The sequence below is a fragment of the Oncorhynchus clarkii genome, chromosome 24 (assembly GCF_045791955.1).
Source record: "Oncorhynchus clarkii lewisi isolate Uvic-CL-2024 chromosome 24, UVic_Ocla_1.0, whole genome shotgun sequence".
Taxonomy (NCBI): Eukaryota; Metazoa; Chordata; class Actinopteri; order Salmoniformes; family Salmonidae; genus Oncorhynchus; species Oncorhynchus clarkii.
Window position 1 is genome coordinate 15,797,882 of NC_092170.1, and position 21,005 is coordinate 15,818,886.

Here is a 21,005-nt window from a genome sequence, read left to right on the forward strand (position 1 = left end):
CTAGAGGAGCGTGCAGAGCACTAGAGACTAGAGGCTGTCCAACTGTCTGCTAGAACTCTTCCACAAGTGAGACAGTTTAAGGCCGAGGGTAGTTAACACTACGTTTTAAAAACAGAACAAACCTCCTGGTAGAAAGTATACTTCTTATTGGTACCTTGGTATTCTTCAACTCCATCTGAATAAAGAAAAACACGTTGCTAAACAAAGAAAGCAGACAATATTTTTCTGGTTGTTTTAGTTGGGTTTTTATGCCGTTTTTTCACATGTAATGTACATACTCTCTTCAGAAGTTTGGGACTAGTACCAGTCCAACATTGTACCATACCGATTGTACTGGAAAAATAGGATTTAGATATGTTCTTCTATACTGTATCATACATAGGCATCCTTCATGTACCATCATCATCATCACCATTTGTATTATTATTATTATGATTTTAGACATTCCATAAAAAAGGTGTCATGCGTGTCATCTCAGTCAGCCAGACAGAGAGAGAGAAAGAGGGAGAGCGAGAGAGGAGAAGAGATAAGGAGATACGTTTGACATTCCAACGTTTGATCAGACTGAAAGACTGTCCCAAATGGCACCCTATTTTTGACAAAAGTAGTGCACTATTTAGGGTCTATGGTGCCGTTTGGGACTTAGACAATAACAGTACCACTTTGCGTCTCTTCATTACACTGTAATCAACCAATCACTTATCCCCAAAACAAAACACCTAAACACATGAAAATAACAGTCAGACATAAACAAACAAACAGTTCAAAGGTCAGATCAGATCCAGTCCAGAGCCACTGTCTGTTGAGAGTTCAGACACTTTCCTGCTGAAACTACAATTCCCATGAGTCTTTGGGCCTGGAACTTTTCTCCAATCCGATCAGTGTATTTGTACCAGCAATGACATCAGTAAGAGCGTCCTTCCCACAGTCACCATGATAGGTCAAGGGTTTGAGGGGGATGGGACACCCTGAAACACCCCTTGTCTGGGTCCATAGGCGAGAGGGGGGGGGGGGGGGGGGATCCATTGTGCTAGCATCTAGCAGGTTAGCGGTTAGCCTTGGCTGCTTCTTTGGCTGCCAGGATGAGAGGAGTCAGACTGGATAAAGGCTTGGCCACCTTCAGGAACTGGTGCTGTGGAGGAGGAGGAGAGGAGAGAAGAGAGGAAAACGAGGAGAGGAAAGATAGGTTTAGTTTATTTAGTGGTAAAACTAGTCATGTGGTTTGATGCAGAAACCAACCTTATGCTCCTCTCTCTCTCTCTCTCTCTCTCTCTCTCTATCTCTCTCTCTCTCTCTCTCTCTCTCTCTCTCTACCTGTAGTAGGTCATTAGCGCTCCCTCGCTTCTCCACATCCATTTCCAGGCAACAGGTGAGGAAGTCTCTGAAGACTGAGGACAGTTTCTCTGGGTTCTGAAGCTCTGGAGTCCCGTTGGTCGCAATCAGATACAACGCCTAGGAGATAGGACAGGACAGACAGGGGCCGTTTTAGACACACAAAGACAGAGAGACACACACACACACATTCGCTCTCTCTCTACCTCTTACCCTGAGTGGGTTTTCATTGAGGTAAGGGGGTTCTCCCTCCACCATCTCTATAGCCATGATGCCTAGAGACCAGATGTCAACTTTAGGACCGTAAGCCTTCCTGGTCACCACCTCTGGAGCCATCCAATAGGGAGTCCCCACCATGGTGCTCCTCTTACTCTGCTCTGGAGTGATCTGGGCACAGAACCCAAAGTCAGCTAGAGAGGAGAGAGAGAACACACATGTTAGAATAGGACATTGCACTCTAATGCACTATATAAGACTAAATATGCAATGGCACAGTGGTAGTGCTGCATTAGAACACAGACTATGAGCTCCCTCTGCTGGTCAAATGGAGACACTGCACATTAATGCCCCCATCTCCAACCCTAAGTGTGTTACATACTGAGTTTCACTGATCCGTCTATTCCCAGAAGGATGTTGTCACTCTTGATGTCGCGATGGATCACCTGGTTAGAATGGAGGAACTCCAAGGCCTGCAGACACTGGAGAGAGAGATGTACAAAAGTGCTTAAAGCATCACTTTCTGAATTAGAAAGCAGGCCGACAAGCCATGTACACACACACACACAGCAGCACTGACCTCCCGACACACAGCAGCGATCTGAGCCTCGTCCATACATGTTTCCGTGACAACGTCAGTCAGAGAACCTCCAGCCAGATACTCCATCACAACCCATAGTTCCTCCCCCACCAGGTAACTACAGAAACACAACAACCACACCCATGTTACCATGGTAACATCAAATATCACCACTGTACCAGTTCGTCAATGGTAAGGGGAAGATAGAAGAAAAGAAGAAGCCGAAAGACAAGATGAAGATATCTAGTCCTCACAACTAATATGTGTGTTTACATGTCAATGTGTGCGTTTAGGAGTGTGTGTGTTTGTAAGCGTGTCTCACCTGTCTAGTAAACGATGTGTGTGTGTGTCTCACCTGTCCAGGTAGTTAACAATGTTGGGGTTCTTGTTTTCCCTCATGACCAGGATCTCGTTGATGATGAGCTCCTTCTTCGGCTGCTGCTGCAGGTTCATCTGTTTAATGGCCACCTCCTGGCCTGTAGCGATGTCTATGGCTGTATATACCGTACCTGACGCACTGGAGGGAGAAGGAAAGAGAGGAGGGGAGAGAGACTTCTTTCATTTCAAAATGAAGAAGTGAAGTGAAGAAGTGAAGTGTGTGTGTGTGTGTGTGTGTGTGTGTGTGTGTGTGTGTGTGTGTGTGTGTGTGTGTGTGTAGTGTAGACTCACCCCTGTCCGATCTTCTCGAAGCGCGTGTATTTCTTCTTGGGGTCTCCCACACTGACTATACTCCCTGAGAGGAGGGAGGAAGGGAAAGAAGTGAGGTTAATAAATAGCCTGGTTCCTCTCCAGGTTTCTTCCTAGGTTTTGGCCTTTCTAGGGAGTTTTTCCTAGCCACCGTGCTTCTACACCTGCATTGCTTGCTGTTTGGGGTTTTAGGCTGGGTTTCTGTACAGCACTTTGAGATATCAGCTGATGTACGATGGGCTATATAAATACATTTGATTTGATTTGATAAATGAAACAGAAAGACAGAAAGACAGAGTGAAGAGTCAGAGAGAGACAGACAGACAGGGAAACAGAGAAGAGGCATAGAGGCAGAAGTGGGACCATTACAGTACAGAGACTCTCAGAGATTTCACTTTAAAACCACTGTAGGGGTGCACTCGTCCTCTTTTAGCACTAGACACAGCCTCATTCAATTCAAGGTGGTTCACCGTATCCACTGGTCGGGGGCCAAACTTGGAAGAATATTCTCTGATTTTGATCCTACCTGTGTCAGATGTAAGGTGGAACCAGCCACACTGTTGCATATGTTTTGGGGCTGTCATAAACTGTCAGGTTTCTGGGAATTAATATTTAAATGTTTCTCTGATATATATGACACTGTTATAGATCCGTCTCCCCTTACAGCCCTTTTTGGAGTACTGCCCATGGGTACCCCCCTATCAAGAATCCAGTCGGACACTGTTGCTTATACAACTCTTTTAGCTAGACGGCTAATACTACAGAACTGGAAGATGGCAGCTCCCCCATCTTATAAATATTGGGTGAGGGATGTGTTGTGCTCTCTGAAACTAGAAAAAATTAAATTCAATTCACGTGGGAACCCCAAACTGTTTGATGAGGCTTGGTCTCCATTCCGGTCTTACTTTAAACAGTCCATCCTCTGATGGCATTCCAATTAATACTAAAATAAGTCTGTGACTTAAGGGTTGGGGGAGTCTCTCTCTGTGTTTTTGCTGGGGGGGGACTAAGATCCATGTGCTTATTGATTGTGGTCCGCAGATGCCTTGTTCATCTTGCCCAGGCAGAGACTGAAGTGTGAGCTTGTTTTTCCCAGTTATTTTTACATTTTGTTCACGCCTACATGAATAATAATTTTTTATTTTTTATTTTAAAGCATTGTAAACTTTTTTTTTGTCCAGTGGATGGTCGGTCTGTGGCCATGACTCTCTGTGAGTGGTTGAATTTCTCCACCCTTATCCCTTGACTGTTTACAGGAACAATGGTGAGATGTTAGCCCTGTCCCTGTACTATAGATTGCCCTTTAACCTCTGTAGCCTTCTGCCCGGTGTGTTTAACTTGTCTAAAGTATGGTATCTTTAAAGCTATTTTTTTATTTGTATTTTATTTTTTTTCTAGTTGAGTATATTATTTATATTGCTTTGTCTTGTCTGTATGTGTGTATGTTCAAAACTTAATAAACTGAGTTAAAAAAAAAATAAAAAAAAACACTGTAGGACCACGGCTGTCAGGGTCAGGTCAAAGACATGCTGGTCGGACTCAGACAGATGGTGAGAGAGGGAGAGGAGGAGAGAGAGAAAAAGAGACAGTAACAGACAGAACATCTTGTTAGGTCCACAGTTGGAGGTGAGACTGTCAGATGCTCAATTTAACAGCATCACTCAGTAACTCCAGGAGATTGGACAGTAGAGAGAGAAGAGGACCAATCAGATGCCAGGGTTGGACGGGAGGGTAGGAGGGTAGGAGGATGTCTGAGTGACAGTATTGTTTCTTACCAGTAGAGGGAGACCTGAGTACATCTGAGGCATGGAGCATCATAGGATGATATAGTTGAACTAGTTATACACACACACACACACACCTCACCCAATGGATTACAGAGTACACACACCATTCATCACTACAGAATATCTTACGGAACAATGACAGGAGATAGTACAAGGGATCTGAAACCAGCAGCCAGTGCAGTTTACTTCTATTGCAACTTTCAGACTAGCTGTGTGTGTCTGTGCATGCGTTACTTACGCAGTTTCTCCAGTATCTCTTCATCAGACATCTTCTTCTTGCGTGTTTTGTCTGCGGGGCGTGGCAGGGAGGGGCCAGGAGCAGGACTAGGGGTGGGGCTAGTGGGGGGTGTGATGGCGGAGGTGGCGCCCTCCGGAGGTGGGGGGGAGATAGGCGACGTGGCAACGTCTCTGGTGGGAGGAGCTGGGAGGGGATCTATCACAGAACGAGTGTATATCTGAGAAAGAGAGGAGGAGGGAAGGAGAGAGGGAGGGAGGGAGGGTGAAAGAAGGGAGAGTGTGAAAGAAGGGAGAGAAGGACAATGTTAGCCTTCTGAGCTATAGCTTATGCAATTGGTGGTCCACCAAACCAACTCAGTTACAGTTACTGTTCCTTATTTTACTGTGTCTGTGTGTCCCAGTCAGGTGCGCTAAGCTGCTAAATCACCGTGGCAACAGTGGCGCCATGGCAGTAGCCCTGTCTGAGACGCCACTTCAGTTCGGACCGAAAGAAAAGACCCCTCTCAGCCAATCAGAGAACAGACTTCTCTAGGGGATTTCTCTGGTGTGTGTGTGTGTGTGTGTGTTTTCTGTGACAACAGAGTGAACAGAGAGGCAGTGTGAGTTTAGTATCTAAATTCAGCCCCCTGCTGCCGCCCATGATCGTCACACACACACACACACACACACACACACACACACACACACACACACACACACACACACACACACACACACACACACACACACACACACACACACACACACACACACACACACACACACACACACACACACACACACACACACACACAATGCTGAGTCTGTTAGTGAGGAGCAGCACAAGGATAGTGTGACTTTATTTACCTTGTCTGGAGCCAGGGGGCTGAGTGTATGTGTGTGGCGTGTGTCTTACTGATTTGGTGTGTTCTGGTCGGGGAGCGACAACAGGAGGGGGCGTGGCCTCATCTTCCTCGTCCTCAGATACGGTTGCTATGGCAGGCGTCTCTGACACAGCCTTGGAGCTCTGAAGAGGATGTGACATCACTTTCAGTTAGCTCACTTTCTTTTCCTGTTGTTAATACTCACTCCTTCTCCATCTCCCCCTTTCTTCTCCTTCTGACTGACAGCCAGGCAGATAGAGAAGGTGAATGGAGGAAAATATATTGATTCCCAGACAGTGCAGACAAAGGGAGAGAATGAGGGATGGAGAGGTAAAGAGAGAGGGAGAAGTCGAGCCAGGGAATGCATCTCAAGGACTGTTGATTGGCACACCTCTCCATTTTGTCCTCTGCTCTCTCTTCCACCATCTCTTATCTCCACCTCTCATTCTCTCTGTTTATCCCATTTTTCTCTATCCCTCCTTTTTGCCATTCTTCATCTATGGCAGATGCTCTAAACACACATTGATAGTTGAGATATGTTCCTATCAAAATGCACCCTATTCCTTATATAGTGCCCTACCATGGCTCATAGGGCTCTAGACAGAATTGTGGTGATGGGCCCTGATCAAAAGTTGTGCACTATATATGATTAGGGGCTCCCAGGTGGCGCAGCAGTCTAAGGCACTGTATCTCAGTGCTGTCACAACAGTCCCTGGTTCGAATCCAGGCTGTATCACATCCGGCCATGATTGGGAGTCCCATAGGGCAGCACAGAATTGGCCCAGCGTCGTCCGGGTTTGGCTGGGGTAGGCCGTCATTGTAAATAAGAATTTGTTCTTAACTGACTTGACTAGTTAAATAAAGGTTAAATAAAAAATGTATAATTAAATAGGGTGTGTCAGGAGACTTACGACAGTGTTGGAACAGCTGTAGTTGTCTGAACTCTTGTCTGTAGAGGAGAAGGAAAACAGGATAAAGGAGGAGAAAACAAGACAAATGGTGTGTGTGTTCTGACAAATAGTGTGTGTTAACATCTGAATGTGTGTGTGTGTATACATGCTAGTGTGTGTACCTGTAAAGCTCATGTATTTCTGGCTGTTGTTGGTCTCCTTGGAGTCATAGAATTTGAGAACATCAAGGACAGCCTGAGGATTCTTCTTCTGTTCCAGCTTGGTGATGTTAGAGGTCTGGAGCAACCGAGCCCATTGCTCCGGCATGCCCTACACACACAATGTTAGTAACAAGAGAGAGATGTCGTGTCTGCAGTGGTCAGAGAACTGGGTCATATCTCCATCCTACAGTATCATCCCCCACTCTGCTTCCCTCTACTCACTCGCTCCATTCCTCCTAAGATCTCCCCCTATGACAGACAGAGAGGGAGCAAGAGGCATTGAGGGTAATAATGAAATAGAGAGGATGCGTCTGAAATGGTTCCATATTCCCTATAAAGTGCACACATTGTGACAAGGGCCCATAGGACTCTAGTCAAAAGTAGTGCATTAATATATTAATATGTACACAGTGAGGGAAAAAAGTATTTGATCCCCTGCTGATTTTGTACGTTTTCCCACTGACAAAGAAATGATGAGTCTATAATTGTAATGGAAGGTTTATTTGAACAGTGAGAGAGAATAACAACAACAAAAATCCAGAAAAACACATGTCAAAAATGTTATAAATTGATTTGCATTTTAATGAGGGAAATAAGTATTTGACCCCTCTGCAAAATTAGACTGATCATTTCTTTGTCAGTGGGCAAACGTACAAAATCAGCAGGGGATCAAATACTTTTTTCCCTCACTGTGTATATATACACTGCTCAAAAAAATAAAGGGAACACTAAAATAACACATCCTAGATCTGAATGAATGAAATATTCTTATTAATTACTTTTTTCTTTACATAGTTGAATGTGCTGACAACAAAATCACACAAAAATTATCAATGGAAATCAAATTTATCAACCCATGGGGGTCTGGATTTGGAGTCACACTCAAAATTAAAGTGGAAAACCACACTACAGGCTGATCCAACTTTGTCCTTAAAACAAGTCAAAATGAGGCTCAGTAGTGTGACTGGAGTGTGTCAGCAGTTCCTGCAAGAGGAAGGCATTGATGCTATGGACTGGCCCGCCCGTTCTCCAGACCTGAATCCAATTGAGCACATCTGGGACATCATGTCTCGCTCCATCCAGTTGCACCACAGACTGTCCAGGAGTTGGCGGATGCTTTAGTCCAGGTCTGGGAGGAGATCCCTCAGGAGACCATCCGCCACCTCATCAGGAGCATGCCCAGGCGTTGTAGGGAGGTCATACAGGCACGTGGAGGCCACACACACACTACTGAGGCTCATTTTGACTTGTTTTAAGGACATTACATCAAAGTTGGATCAGCCTGTAGTGTGGTTTTCCACTTTAATTTTGAGTGTGACTCCAAATCCAGACCTCCATGGGTTGATACATTTGATTTCCATTGATCATTTTTGTGTGATTTTGTTGTCAGCACATTCAACTATGTAAAGAAAAAAGTATTTATTAAGAATATTTAATTCATTCAGATCTAGGATGTGTTATTTTAGTGTTCCCTTTATTTTTTTGAGCAGTGTATATAGTATATCACAAAAGTGAGTACACCCCTCACATTTTTGTAAATACAGTGGCTTGCGAAAGTATTCGGCCCCCTTGAACTTTGCGACCTTTTGCCACATTTCAGGCTTCAAACATAAAGATATAAAACTGTATTTTTTTGTGAAGAATCAACAACAAGTGGGACACAATCATGAAGTGGAACGACATTTATTGGATATTTCAAACTTTTTTAACCAATCAAAAACTGAAAAATTGGGCGTGCAAAATTATTCAGCCCCTTTACTTTCAATGCAGCAAACTCTCTCCAGAAGTTCAGTGAGGATCTCTGAATGATCCAATGTTGACCTAAATGACTAATGATGATAAATACAATCCACCTGTGTGTAATCAAGTCTCCGTATAAATGCACCTGCACTGTGATAGTCTCAGAGGTCCGTCAAAAGCGCAGAGAGCATCATGAAGAACAAGGAACACACCAGGCAGGTCCGATATACTGTTGTGAAGAAGTTTAAAGCCGGATTTGGATACAAAAAGATTTCCCAAGCTGTAAACATCCCAAGGAGCACTGTGCAAACGATAATATTGAAATGGAAGGAGTATCAGACCACTGCAAATCTACCAAGACCTGGCCGTCCCTCTAAACTTTCAGCTCATACAAGGAGAAGACTGATCAGAGATGCAGCCAAGAGGCCCATGATCACTCTGGATGAACTGCAGAGATCTACAGCTGAGGTGGGAGACTCTGTCCATAGGACAACAATCAGTCGTATATTGCACAAATCTGGCCTTTATGGAAGAGTGGCAAGAAGAAAGCCATTTCTTAAAGATATCCATAAAAAGTGTTGTTTAAAGTTTGCCACAAGCCACCTGGGAGACACACCAAACATGTGGAAGAAGGTGCTCTGGTCAGATGAAACAAAAATTGAACTTTTTGGCAACAATGCAAAACGTTATGTTTGGCGTAAAAGCAACACAGCTGAACACACCATCCCCACTGTCAAACATGGTGGTGGCAGCATCATGGTTTGGGCCTGCTTTTCTTCAGCAGGGACAGGGAAGATGGTTAAAATTGATGGGAAGATGGATGGAGCCAAATACAGGACCATTCTGGAAGAAAACCTGATGGAGTCTGCAAAAGACCTGAGACTGGGACGGAGATTTGTCTTCCAACAAGACAATGATCCAAAACATAAAGCAAAATCTACAATGGAATGGTTCAAAAATAAACATATCCAGGTGTTAGAATGGCCAAGTCAAAGTCCAGACCTGAATCCAATCGAAAATCTGTGGAAAGAACTGAAAACTGCTGTTCACAAATGCTCTCCATCCAACCTCACTGAGCTCGAGCTGTTTTGCAAGGAGGAATGGGAAAAAGTCTCTTTCAGTCTCTCGATGTGCAAAACTGATAGAGACATACCCCAAGCGACTTACAGCTGTAATCGCAGCAAAAGGTGGCGCTACAAAGTATTAACTTAACGGGGCTGAATAATTTTGCACGCCCAATTTTTACGTTTTTGATTTGTTAAAAAAGTTTGAAATATCCAATAAATGTCGTTCCACTTCATGATTGTGTCCCACTTGTTGTTGATTCTTCACAAAAAAATACAGTTTTATATCTTTATGTTTGAAGCCTGAAATGTGGCAAAAGGTCGCAAAGTTCAAGGGGGCCGAATACTTTCGCAAGGCACTGTATTTGAGTATATCTTTTCATGTGACAACACTGAAGAAATGACACTTTGCTATAATGTAAAGTAGTGAGTGTACAGCTTGTATAACAGTGTAAATTTGCTGTCCCCTCAAAATAACTCAACACAGCCATTAATGTATAAACCGCTGACAACAAAAGTGAGTACACCCCTAAGTGAAAATGTCCAAATTGGGCCCAATTAGCCATTTTCCCTCCCCGGTGTCATGTGACTCGTTAGTGTTACAAGGTCTCAGGTGTGAATGGGGAGCAGGTGTGTTAAATTTGTTTTTTATTAAAAAAAATGTATGACATTCACGGAGGAGGATGGTCCTCACCATCCTCCTCTGAGGATCCTCCACTATTCTACACAGGCCATAGTTGATCAGCTGAATCATTGTTAAACACCCTACTAGATACAGACCCTAGATCTCAAGCACGTAGACAGACCCTAGTAGAGCATAGATGTAGAGCACATGGACTCACTGTGAACTCTCCAGTGACCGCATCGAAGCCCACATGGATGGTGTGTTCAAAATCAGAAGGCAGAGAGATCTCTGGACGCTCCTTCTTCTTGTTGGCTATGAGAGAGATAAAGAGAGAGATAAAATTAGGAGAGAAAGGGAGAGAGGAGAGGCTCATGGGAAGGCTAACCATGCAAGCTACCGCAAGGGATCCTGGGGGATTTGGATGTCTGTCTTCCCCCTGGTTACCTCCCTTCGTTGTGCGAGTGCACACACAGGACTCACTCTTGTCTCCTCCTCCTGTCAGGATGGATCTGATGGAGCGATCTTTCTTCTTCCTATCCTCTGGGTTGGGGGGGAGGGGCTTGGAGCCATGGGGGGCGGGATCTTTGCTGCAGGAGCCAATCAGAGTGCTGGTGTTCCTCATGGGCGGGGCTGGGGGCTTGTCCTCAATGTCCCCATTATCAGACATCTTCACCAATTACACGCCGGCTGCTCCTGGAACAACCAATCAACATTAGGTCACAGAACATTACCAGTCTACCAGCCTATCAACTAACATGACATTAGTCCACTAGCCAATCAACTGACTAAATATTTAGCCAATCAGCTGACAACACCAGTCCACTAGCCTGTCAGCTGACAGAACATTAGTACTCTAGCCAATTAGCTGACAGAACATTATTCCACTAGCCCATCAGCTGAGAGAGCATTAGTCAACTAGCCTATCAGCTAACATGACACAGGTAGTAGAGCTACTAGTCCATAGTTGACAAGCTGGTATTCTGTTTGATCCGGAAACACACATATCATTTACAGGCCAGTTTCCCGGAAACAGAGTGTGTGCGTGCACGCTGCAAACACTGACCACTGAGTCACAATCCAGGAAGAGAAAGACACACACACAACCCTGCTGCCTCTGCTCACAAACTAATTCTAAGAGCCATTGAACTGAGGAGAGAAAGGAACAAGCTAATGACTGGTTGTACCACAAACATCTAAAAATGGCACACACACACAGATTCTCACTCACACAAAGTCATTCACATGGGGGATGTAAGCTAACCTGCTATAGGGAATGCTCTGGTGGACACAGTCTACCAAAGAGAACAACTATCTAGGTCAGATACACACACACAGGACAGTTTTACAGAGTTCATGTCAAGACAAGAGCTTACCAAGAAAAACGTCCAAAAGGACTAATTTGAGGTAGAAAGTTGGAGCACTAAACGAAAAAAGCAGATTGATTTATTTTAGCTCACTTTAATCCACTGTACAGGAGAATAACAAAGTTCATGTCGTCTCAATGCAGGAATGAACCAACTTCCACATGGTAAATAATGTGACATTTACATCTGATTTGTAATCATCTGGTACACTGACCTCATCATACCTCAGGGTTAGTGTAACAGAGTTAATATCGTATACCGCAATGCCACAGCTTGAAATGGCTCCCTTCCTGTCGCTGAATTGCTAGCTCTTCGTGGTGTAGCTGGCTAAGCAGTTGTCAAGCGGGCGGTCTCTCGTTTGCGAACCACTTGTTAGAGCTCAGTAAGAGGACTGGGACAGTGAAGGAAGCTACAGTACACTTCTATACAGGCACAGTGACGCCTGTGTTACATTAGCAGTGGCTAGGTTCTGTCTGGCCTTACCCAGGTATGTCTGTCTATCAGGCTGGAACTCTGATCTTGGCTCCAGCTTCTGTCTCCTCAGTCCTCCTTTAACTGCAAGGGGGGGGGGGGTTGTATGTGTGAAAGAATGTGAGAGTGTGTGTGTTTGGACTTGAGTTCTGTTCTGCTGCCTTCCAGTCATAATGAGGTCACAGTCTGTGATGTCAGAACGAGTCATGGGGTAGGAGGTGGGGTTTGTGGCTCACACACACACGTCATGAAAGTGTGGAACTACAGTATATTTGTCACACAAACACTAAACAGATGTATAAACAAAATGCACACAGTCTACAATCACACACCTCTTCACATTCACAGCTCTGGTGACTAAGAGAGCAGCTGGCCACAAGGTGGATCACACACACATACTGTACTTGATATGGTTCTGTAATTCTAGAGCACCTTTGTCACCTCCTCCCTTCTTTCCATCTTCCCTCCCTCCTTCAGACATCAAACACATCCTCCCCCGTCTCACCTTCCCCCTTCTCCCCATTCAAATCCTCCTCTGGCGAGCAGACACAAGGGAGGTCTCACATTTTAGTTTATACACACAACCCTGTCATCACACATCACCCTACTAACACACCCACACACACTGAGCAGAAGACTAATAAGAAGGTACATCTTGAGCTACGTCCCAAATGGCACCCTATTCCCTTTACAGTGCACAACTTTTGACCAGGACCCATAGAGCTCTAGTCAAAAGTAGTATGCTATGTAGGGAATAGGGTGCCATTTGAGATGCATCTCTGGTGCTTTCCACTGACTGAGCTGACGCTATAGATATCAAACAGGGTTGGACTCAGATTACAACCCTGTCTCACCCCTGTCTGAATTTTTTTTTTTTGTGACCAATTTTAAAAAGTACAAAACACACACATATTGTTTTGTTGTCTGACAGAGACAGTGGGTTAGCCTGTTGGTGTTCCTCCCTGCTGATCAGCTGAATTAGCTAAACCTCCACAGCCAGCAGGGGAAGAGAGGGGAGGCCTCAATACACCAAGCCCAGAAGACCTCACTATCCCTGGGGAGTTGAGGAGACAGAGACCCCCCCCCCCATGGTGGAGCTAATGACTAGACAGATCGAGCCTACGCTCATCGTTTTGTGTGTGTTTGTGTGAGATGACATTTTTTTCAACAAAAGAAAGAACAATATCAAGAGAAAAAAATTAAGAAAGGAAGCAAGAAAGCGAGAAAAAGATCAAATAGTATTCCTGTCCCACCATGTTAATGAGCCAGCCCCTAGGGCAGAGAGAGAGAGAGAGACTTCCAATGCATATTTTACCATATTTTAAACACACACACACCAGGTTTCAGTCTTTCAAGTAGATGAGAGCAGACTGTTCTCTCTGATACATTAGCTTCTTGGTTTATTTAAATTCCCAAACAAAGATCAGAATTATAATCATTGTCATGAAAAGATATCAACGTAATCACAACATAATCATGCTTTTATCATCTAGGAAATATAGCTAGGTCACTGATCTGGAGAAAGTTATACATGCTTTTATTGTAACTCTTTGTATACACTCTTTGTCAATCAATCACTCCATTGTCTACAGTTATTTCAAAATGCTCGCTCGGCTTTTAACTGGCACCAGAAAATGTAACCATGTCAGCTTCTCTGGCTACCAGTCACTTTTAGAATAGATTTTAACACTATTAATCATGTTTAAGGCTAGACTCGGTTTAGCCCCCATCCTATATATCAGCCTGAGATCCTCTGGCAGGACACTGTTGACCATTTGAAAGTCTAGGTTGAAAACTAAAGGAGACTGAGCATTTGCCATTAGGGCCCCTAGACTTTGGAATGGTCTGCCAGAGGATTTCAGGCTTGCAGATTCACTGCCTGTTTTTTAATCCCTGCTGAAGACACACTTTTATAAAGATGATCTTAATGTAGGACTTTAATATATGCTTAAATGTGCCATTTCTTCTATTGTCCTTCCTCTTGTCTTTGTTTATTTGTTAGTACTTTCATTTGATAATTTTATGATGTAAAGCACTTTGTTACTTGTATTGAAAAGCACTATACAAATACATGATTATTATAATAATGACTGTATGAATATTATGTATGAGGACAGAGTGCTTATTATTTGAAAATAGATGGGTTCATAAAGAGAACTTGAAGGTGTGTGTGTGTCCCACTCCCAGGAGTCCCACAACAGGCCCGAGCAGATGGCAGAGAGGACATGGCCAAACACACAATTAGAGAGAGAGAGAGCAGCATAGCATAGCGCCTGCTGGCTGGCTGTGGAGGGGGAGAGGGGGGGGGTACATTTTTGCATGAGTGAGGAACAAGCCAAGCCTGAACTGGACATGCAGTGAGAGACAGCGAGATATTGAGAGAGAGACAGTGAGAGAGAAGGTAAAGAGAAAAAAAGAGGTTGTGGTACTGCCCTGGCTCCCTGTCCTTCCCCCTCTCGTTGCCTGGGGTTACGGTGTTGATGGATGGACAGTGACAGGAAGACTCTCACTCTATTCACACACAATTCAAATGACCAAACTCACACAGACCAAAACCTGAGAGCTCCTGCTCTCGCTCCTTCTATTTCCATCCCCCTCTCTCTCTCACACACACACACACACACACACACACACACACACACACACACACACACACACATCACCTCGTCTCACTACAGGCACTCCACCATGCAGAACGGATGATAATTGATTCCAAGAGACATACCCCCTGTGTGTGTGTGTGTACCAGCTGGTCTATGATACTGCAGTGTTCTCTCACGCCTAAGAGCAGGAAATGAAGCCAAACAGAGAAAATCAACAACACTCTCTCATCCATGACCGACTGATGACATCACCAATATCACCATGACGACCTACTACATCACCATGACCAACAAACTATACTGAACAAAAATAAAAATGCAACAATTTAAAAGATTTTACAGAGTTACAGTTCATATGAGGAAATCAGTAAATTAAAGTTAATTAGGCCCTAATCTACGGATTTCACATAACCGGGAATGAAGATATGCATCTGTCCAGAAAAAAATAACTTTCTTCTGAAACTCGTCAGTATATTCTTATTCTGAGAAATGAAGGCTATTCCATGCGAGAAATTGCCAAGAAACTGAAGATCTCGTACAACGCTGTGTACAACTCCCTTCACATAACAGCACAAACTGGCTCTAACCAGAATAGAAAGAGGAGTGGGAGGCCCCGGTGCACAACTGAGCAAGAGGACAAGTGCATTAGAGTGTCTAGTTTGAGAAACAGATGCCTCACAAGTCCTCAACCGGGCAGCTTCATTAAACATTACCTGCAAAACACCAGTCTCAACGTCAACAGTGAAGAGGCGACTGCAGGATGCTGGCCTTCTAGGCAGAGTTTGTCTGTCCAGTGTGTGTTCAAAAACAAGGACATTTCTAAGTGACCCCAAACTTTTGAACGGTAGTGTATATTTCCTTCATTCTTTCTTTCACTGGAGGACATTAAGTGCTTACAATCCAAAGATGCTTTGCAGCCCGGCACTGTGAGAGGTCTGTCCTCCTAATAACTCTAAGTGAGCTTAATGTCAGCTTAAGAGAAAAACACACACACAGCAGCCAGTGTTGATAAATCAGTGTATGTTGGCGTCTTAAAAATGTCGACCTGAGAAGGCTTTCAAATACACTTTAACATACACTCTACTCTGGCTGTGTGTGTGTGTTTCGGAATTGATGATGACAACAGTCAAGATTCCCAGTGTGCTCATAGGGCATATCCTAGTGTGTGTGTGTGTGTGTTCAAATGTATGACTAGCCTTCCTCACCTTTCATCAATGCACTGTGTGTGTATGTGTGTGTCGCGGCTCTCCATGGGTGCCTAGAGATATCACAGGAATCTAGTCGCCAGCAGATTCTTAGGGTGGGGTGCATCCCAACATTCTACTGTGGCTCCCCCTTCTCCTCTCCTCCTTGACACTCCATCACCATGACATCATCATGAGTTCCACCAGGCGATTGTTTTGAATCACAAAGAAGAAAAAGATCCATCTTCTTTCTCTCTGTCTCCCTTTGCATCGCTCTCTTTACATCTGCTGTCTGTTCGTTTAACCGTGCCTAGAGAGACGCTCACACTGACTGCGTTCTCCTTTACCTCTGAAGATGTGTGTGTGTGTGTGTGTGTGTGTGCGCACGTGCACGCATTGAAGAGGGAAGGGGGTGAGATGGATAGAGGAGTAGAAAGCAAGGGAGCGAAGCAGAGAGAAAGAGAACAATGCCAGTCCTGAGGAATACTAGGAGCTCCATTATTCACTAAAAAGTGTTTGAAGCTGATCCCTCTATTTTACCCCCTCTACCCCTTGCCCTCTCTCACCCTGTTTCTCTGAGAAAAAAGGGAAGGGTGTGTGAGAGAGAGAGAATTGAATGAGAGCTGTGAGCCACTGACTAGTCTAAGTACCCAACACATAATCTCTCTCTCCTTCTCCCCCTCTCTGTGCCTGTCCAGAGTAAACTACAGGGAGAGGGCTGGTCAGTGACCTCACCACTGAACTACTCACTCCTCATATGATAACTATTAAACACAGAACTGGAACAGACACACACACACACACACACACACACACACACAACCATACAGGTATGAGGGTCTCTGCCCACCAGCTGTCTGGCCCTGCCCACCAACCCAATCACCATAAATAATGCATGTTGCAAAGCCTGCTGGGAGCCCAGAGCTGCTCCACCCCCAAGAAAAGGAATGATATAACTAGACAAGTGTGTGTGTGTGTGTGTGTGTGTGTGTGTGTGTGTGTGTGTGTGTGTGTGTGTGTGTGTGTGTGTGTGTGTGTGTGTGTGTGTGTGTGTGTGTGTGTGTGTGTGTGTGTGTGTGTGTGTGTAAAAACGTATCTAGCCTAACTAGAGAACAAAAGTTCAGCATGGTAGCAGGAGGCCCTTAACTATTCAAATGGTAAATATTTAAACTCCAACCACTGTTATGGTTTTATAAATGCATTGTATGCACATTGAGTATTGCTAGCTGCAGAGCTGTCTGTGATTGTTAGCAGATCTCCTGAGAGAGAGAGAGAGAGAGAGAGAGAGAGAGAGAGAGAGAGAGAGAAAGAGAGAGAGGGGTGTAAAATAGCAAGCAACTCTCAGAGACACTTTACCCTGCTACTAACCTGCTGGCTAGTCTTTCAATACATAGGTGTAGCCAGCTAACCAGTTAGCCAGCTAGCATGATAGCCAAAGAGAGATCAAATAAGGACTTCTTCCATATTCTGACTATAGCAAACTACCTTTTTGCCACCAAACTATCCATTGAACAAAACACTATCCCTTTAACACTAAACTAACACCCAAACTATCCCATTGGGTAGGGGACATAGTCACTTTAACTCTATCCGACCCAGTGCCCCCGCACATTAGCTCTGTACCAGTACCCCCTGTATATAGCCTCGCTACTGTTATTTTACTGCTGCTCTTTAATTATTTGTTAATTTTATTTTTTACTTATCTAGTTTTCTAAAAATTGCATTGTGGGTTAAGGGCTTGTAAGTAAGCATTTCACTGTAAGGGGAAACCTGTTGTATTCGGTGCATGTGACAAATAACATTTGATTTGGTTTAACAAAACACTATTCCTTTAACACTAAACTCACACCCAAACTATCCTACCCCAGACAGTTTGTGTTCCGCTGCTCAGACATTGCATGCATCAACCAATGGTTGCATGCCATGTCATAGACTATAACATACATGGTTAGCTGATACGTAAAATACCTATCCAGGTTTTGTAAGATCTAGCATGCATCAGCAATGTCTGAGCAGGGGAACACAACCTATCTATTTAACACCCAAACTTTCCCTTTAACACCAAACTATCAGACTCCTCAGACATTTCACCACACCGCCAGCCGACCAGATGGCAAAACAGCAGGGTGTGTGTGTGTGTGTGTGTGTGTATTTGAGATGATAATGGTTATCAATGGAGGTCATCTGAGGTAGAGAAAACAGCTAAATTAATATAGAGAGGAGGTGAGATTCCTACTGCAGCTGTTCACGCAGTCACACTCTAAGCAAGACAAAAAGAGAGAAAGAGGACTTAACTACAGGTCCATAAGGTCAGCAGCAGGATGGGAATTTAAAGGTTATTTAAATGCTAATGCAGCACTACCTGTCACTGTGTGTGTGTGTGTGTGTGTGTGTGTGTGTGTGTGTGTGTGTGTGTGTGTGTGTGTGTGTGTGTGTGTGTGTGTGTGTGTGTGTGTGGAGAGGGAAAGAGAGAGAAGGAAGAAGGTGTAGGATGAGTAAAGTGAGAGAAAAGGATAACACTTACAACAGAAGAGGGGAAGAGGAGAGAGAGAGAGAGAGAGAGAGAGAGAGAGAGAGAGAGAGAGAGAGAGAGAGAGAGAGAGAGAGAGAGAGAGAGAGAGAGAGAGAGAGAGAGATATTTATGGTTGATAGTATTATTCTTGCTTCAGTGGACAGGTTAGCTCTGATGCCAGTATTCTGTTCTCTACAGTACTACACTAGAAGGAGAGAGCTCAGGGTAGAAACAAATGATGGAAATACTCCCTCCCTCTGTGTGTGTCAGAGAGAGAACACACACACAAACACACACACAATTAAACCTTGGCCTGGCTAAAGTGTCCAACCCTAAACAGTCTGTCGGGTATAAATACCTGACAGGTGAGAGACAATGCAGCCAGGAGACCACACCCATGTTCTTACCCCCTTTACACCCCCACATCCTCCAACATCTCTTCATATCACATTGATGAGGCTAATAATAATAATATTATTACACTGTTTTACACTTGTACATAACATGCACCCATCCCACTTTCCTCCAGCCAGCCAATCACATCTCACTTATTCCTCTACATATTGATGCCATTAAACCTTTATGGGGCACGAAGGTCAATGTTGACTCAGGCACATTAACAGAATTAAGACAAGACCAATGATGAGAGAGACGGCACTAAGATGGGGCTACATACCAAATAAAAACACTATTCCCTATATTGTGCACTACTTTTGACCACCATATAGGAAAAAGGGTGCCATTTGGGATGCAAACTGTGTTGTTTCCCCAACCCAGATTAGCCTAGTCTTCTTGGTTAGCCTGTTATTCCTGATGTGTCATTTATTCAAAGTGCCGAGTCAAACTGAGTGAAAGCTGTGGAGCACTGTCACTAATCAGGCAGCTACAGCTACACTTATCTAGCCTACCCTCTCTTTCTGTTTCTTCTAGTATTTTTCTCTTTCAGCTTGTCGGTCTCTCCCTCCCTCGCTCTTTTCTCCCCTCTCTGTCTCTCTATTCTCTGTCTGTGTGTATGTGTGTGTCTGTCTGTCTGTCTCTCTCCCCCGTAAGTGCTATACGGGATCCTTGGGACGTCCCTACCCCAAACCCTAATCTTAACCCCTAGCTTTACCATACCCAAACCTAACCATTTGAAATGACAACTTCAATGGGGTAGGGACACCGGAAGGATCGGAAGGTTTCCCCATGACGCATAATGATTCGTTTCACATCTTTCTCCTAAAGACATTAAATAAATGAAAATGTCTGCATTAAAATGGATACACTCTGTAATATCTAGCCTAGACTATACATGAGATCAGAACAGTTTAACCATGACATTTTTTGCCAATTTTCATCCAGGCGATCAACACACGGAGTTTATTTCATTCAAATGATAACTGTATATTCCCAAATGTTTCATTCATACCGTTCGGCCCTGAAGCGACAGACAACTGGTCCGCGCGCGCACACACACACACATATACACGCACATATACACAGGAGCTCCACCGCCACACACATAAAGCACCCCGTTCCTTTCTCCCAGGGGCAACATCAGTGTAACGATAAATCTGTGTCGCGGCCCCAAGTCCATCCACTGATATAGCTACTGTATGTACGTTCCCTTTCCGTTAGACTGTAGCGCAGTGAGCACGCTCCTCCTGTCTGCCTGGTGGTAACAGTCCTGTAATGTACCGGTAAAGGAAGGTAAAACTAAAAAGACTGTCATGCCCGATTCTGTCTGTGGATAAAGGAATAGGAGAAACTCACCTCTCGTCGTGTCTTTTTGAAAAATTCCTGATGGCGATCCGATCTCTTTGCCAGCACTCACACACATGCATTCGCTCAAGTCGCTTCAGTTTTTTCTTTCTGCCCAATTTGCCAAACCCTTCTTCTATCGCTCTGCCCAGGCTCTGCCAATCCCTGGCTATTGTTAGATACACACCACCCTGCTACATAGCAACGCCCGCCCACTATACTCGTTTATAGAATGCCAGCGGTCAGGCTGAAGCTCAGTCGTGTGCTTATTGGTCTGTCTGGCTGTTTGTTTCACTGGGAGGTGAGGTGGGTCTCACCATGAGTTTCCCGATTACTTTTCGGGGCTGCATCTCAACAGTATATGTATATCGCTTCCTATCCTTGTGTTCTCTCCTTGTGTCCTTCTCTCCTTGTGCCCACTTTATTCATCTGTAGGCTACAGACTTGACAGGTGCAAAGGTCAATCACTGGGCTGGATTTTACATTAGCCTTATTTAGATTTATCAGCATCATTTGTCATCAGACTAATCACTGAATCTTCTGAAGGAGAGGATATAAGGAAAGGATGAGAGAAAACGTGTGTGTAATTGAGTGAGGGTGATGGGCATAGACATAGGCCTGTCTCAAAAAGCATTCTATTCTCTTTGTTGTGCACTACTTTTAACCAGGGCCCATAGGGCTCTGGTCAAAATAAGTGCACTATATAGGGATCTAGGGAATAGGGGGCCATTTGGGCCATACATTACATGTATATGGTATGACATCATTGAATCTGTATAACTACTGTTCTCTCTGGTGGTGGGTGGGGGGATCACACCACACAGCCTGGCCACGTTATAGCAGCAATGGGCATGGAGGTAGCAGCGCAGTGTAGGGAGAGACATAGAGG

The 21,005-nt window shown here is 44.4% G+C and overlaps 1 protein-coding gene across 2 annotated transcripts; it reads right to left on the reverse strand.

Moving 5' to 3' along the window:
* Nucleotides 1-220: 220 nt before the first annotated feature.
* Nucleotides 221-20,280, reverse strand: LOC139382956 (p21 protein (Cdc42/Rac)-activated kinase 1). Of its 2 annotated transcripts, XM_071127231.1 has the most exons (16): nucleotides 20,129-20,280; nucleotides 10,723-10,935; nucleotides 10,460-10,554; nucleotides 7,036-7,062; nucleotides 6,775-6,922; nucleotides 6,614-6,651; nucleotides 5,735-5,845; nucleotides 4,841-5,057; nucleotides 2,798-2,861; nucleotides 2,484-2,645; nucleotides 2,129-2,246; nucleotides 1,931-2,030; nucleotides 1,546-1,742; nucleotides 1,315-1,452; nucleotides 1,016-1,132; nucleotides 238-953 (listed from the first exon to the last, which is right to left on the reverse strand). In XM_071127231.1, the coding sequence occupies exons 2-15, from the start codon at nucleotides 10,907-10,909 to the stop codon at nucleotides 1,046-1,048; spliced, it is 1,689 nt and encodes a 562-aa protein (XP_070983332.1). In that variant the 5' UTR covers nucleotides 10,910-10,935; nucleotides 20,129-20,280; the 3' UTR covers nucleotides 238-953; nucleotides 1,016-1,045. The 2 variants fall into 2 exon arrangements, with proteins under 2 accessions (XP_070983333.1, XP_070983332.1); XM_071127232.1 differs by lacking the exon at nucleotides 7,036-7,062 and having other exon boundaries at nucleotides 221-1,132.
* Between the last annotated feature and the right edge of the window lie 725 nt (nucleotides 20,281-21,005).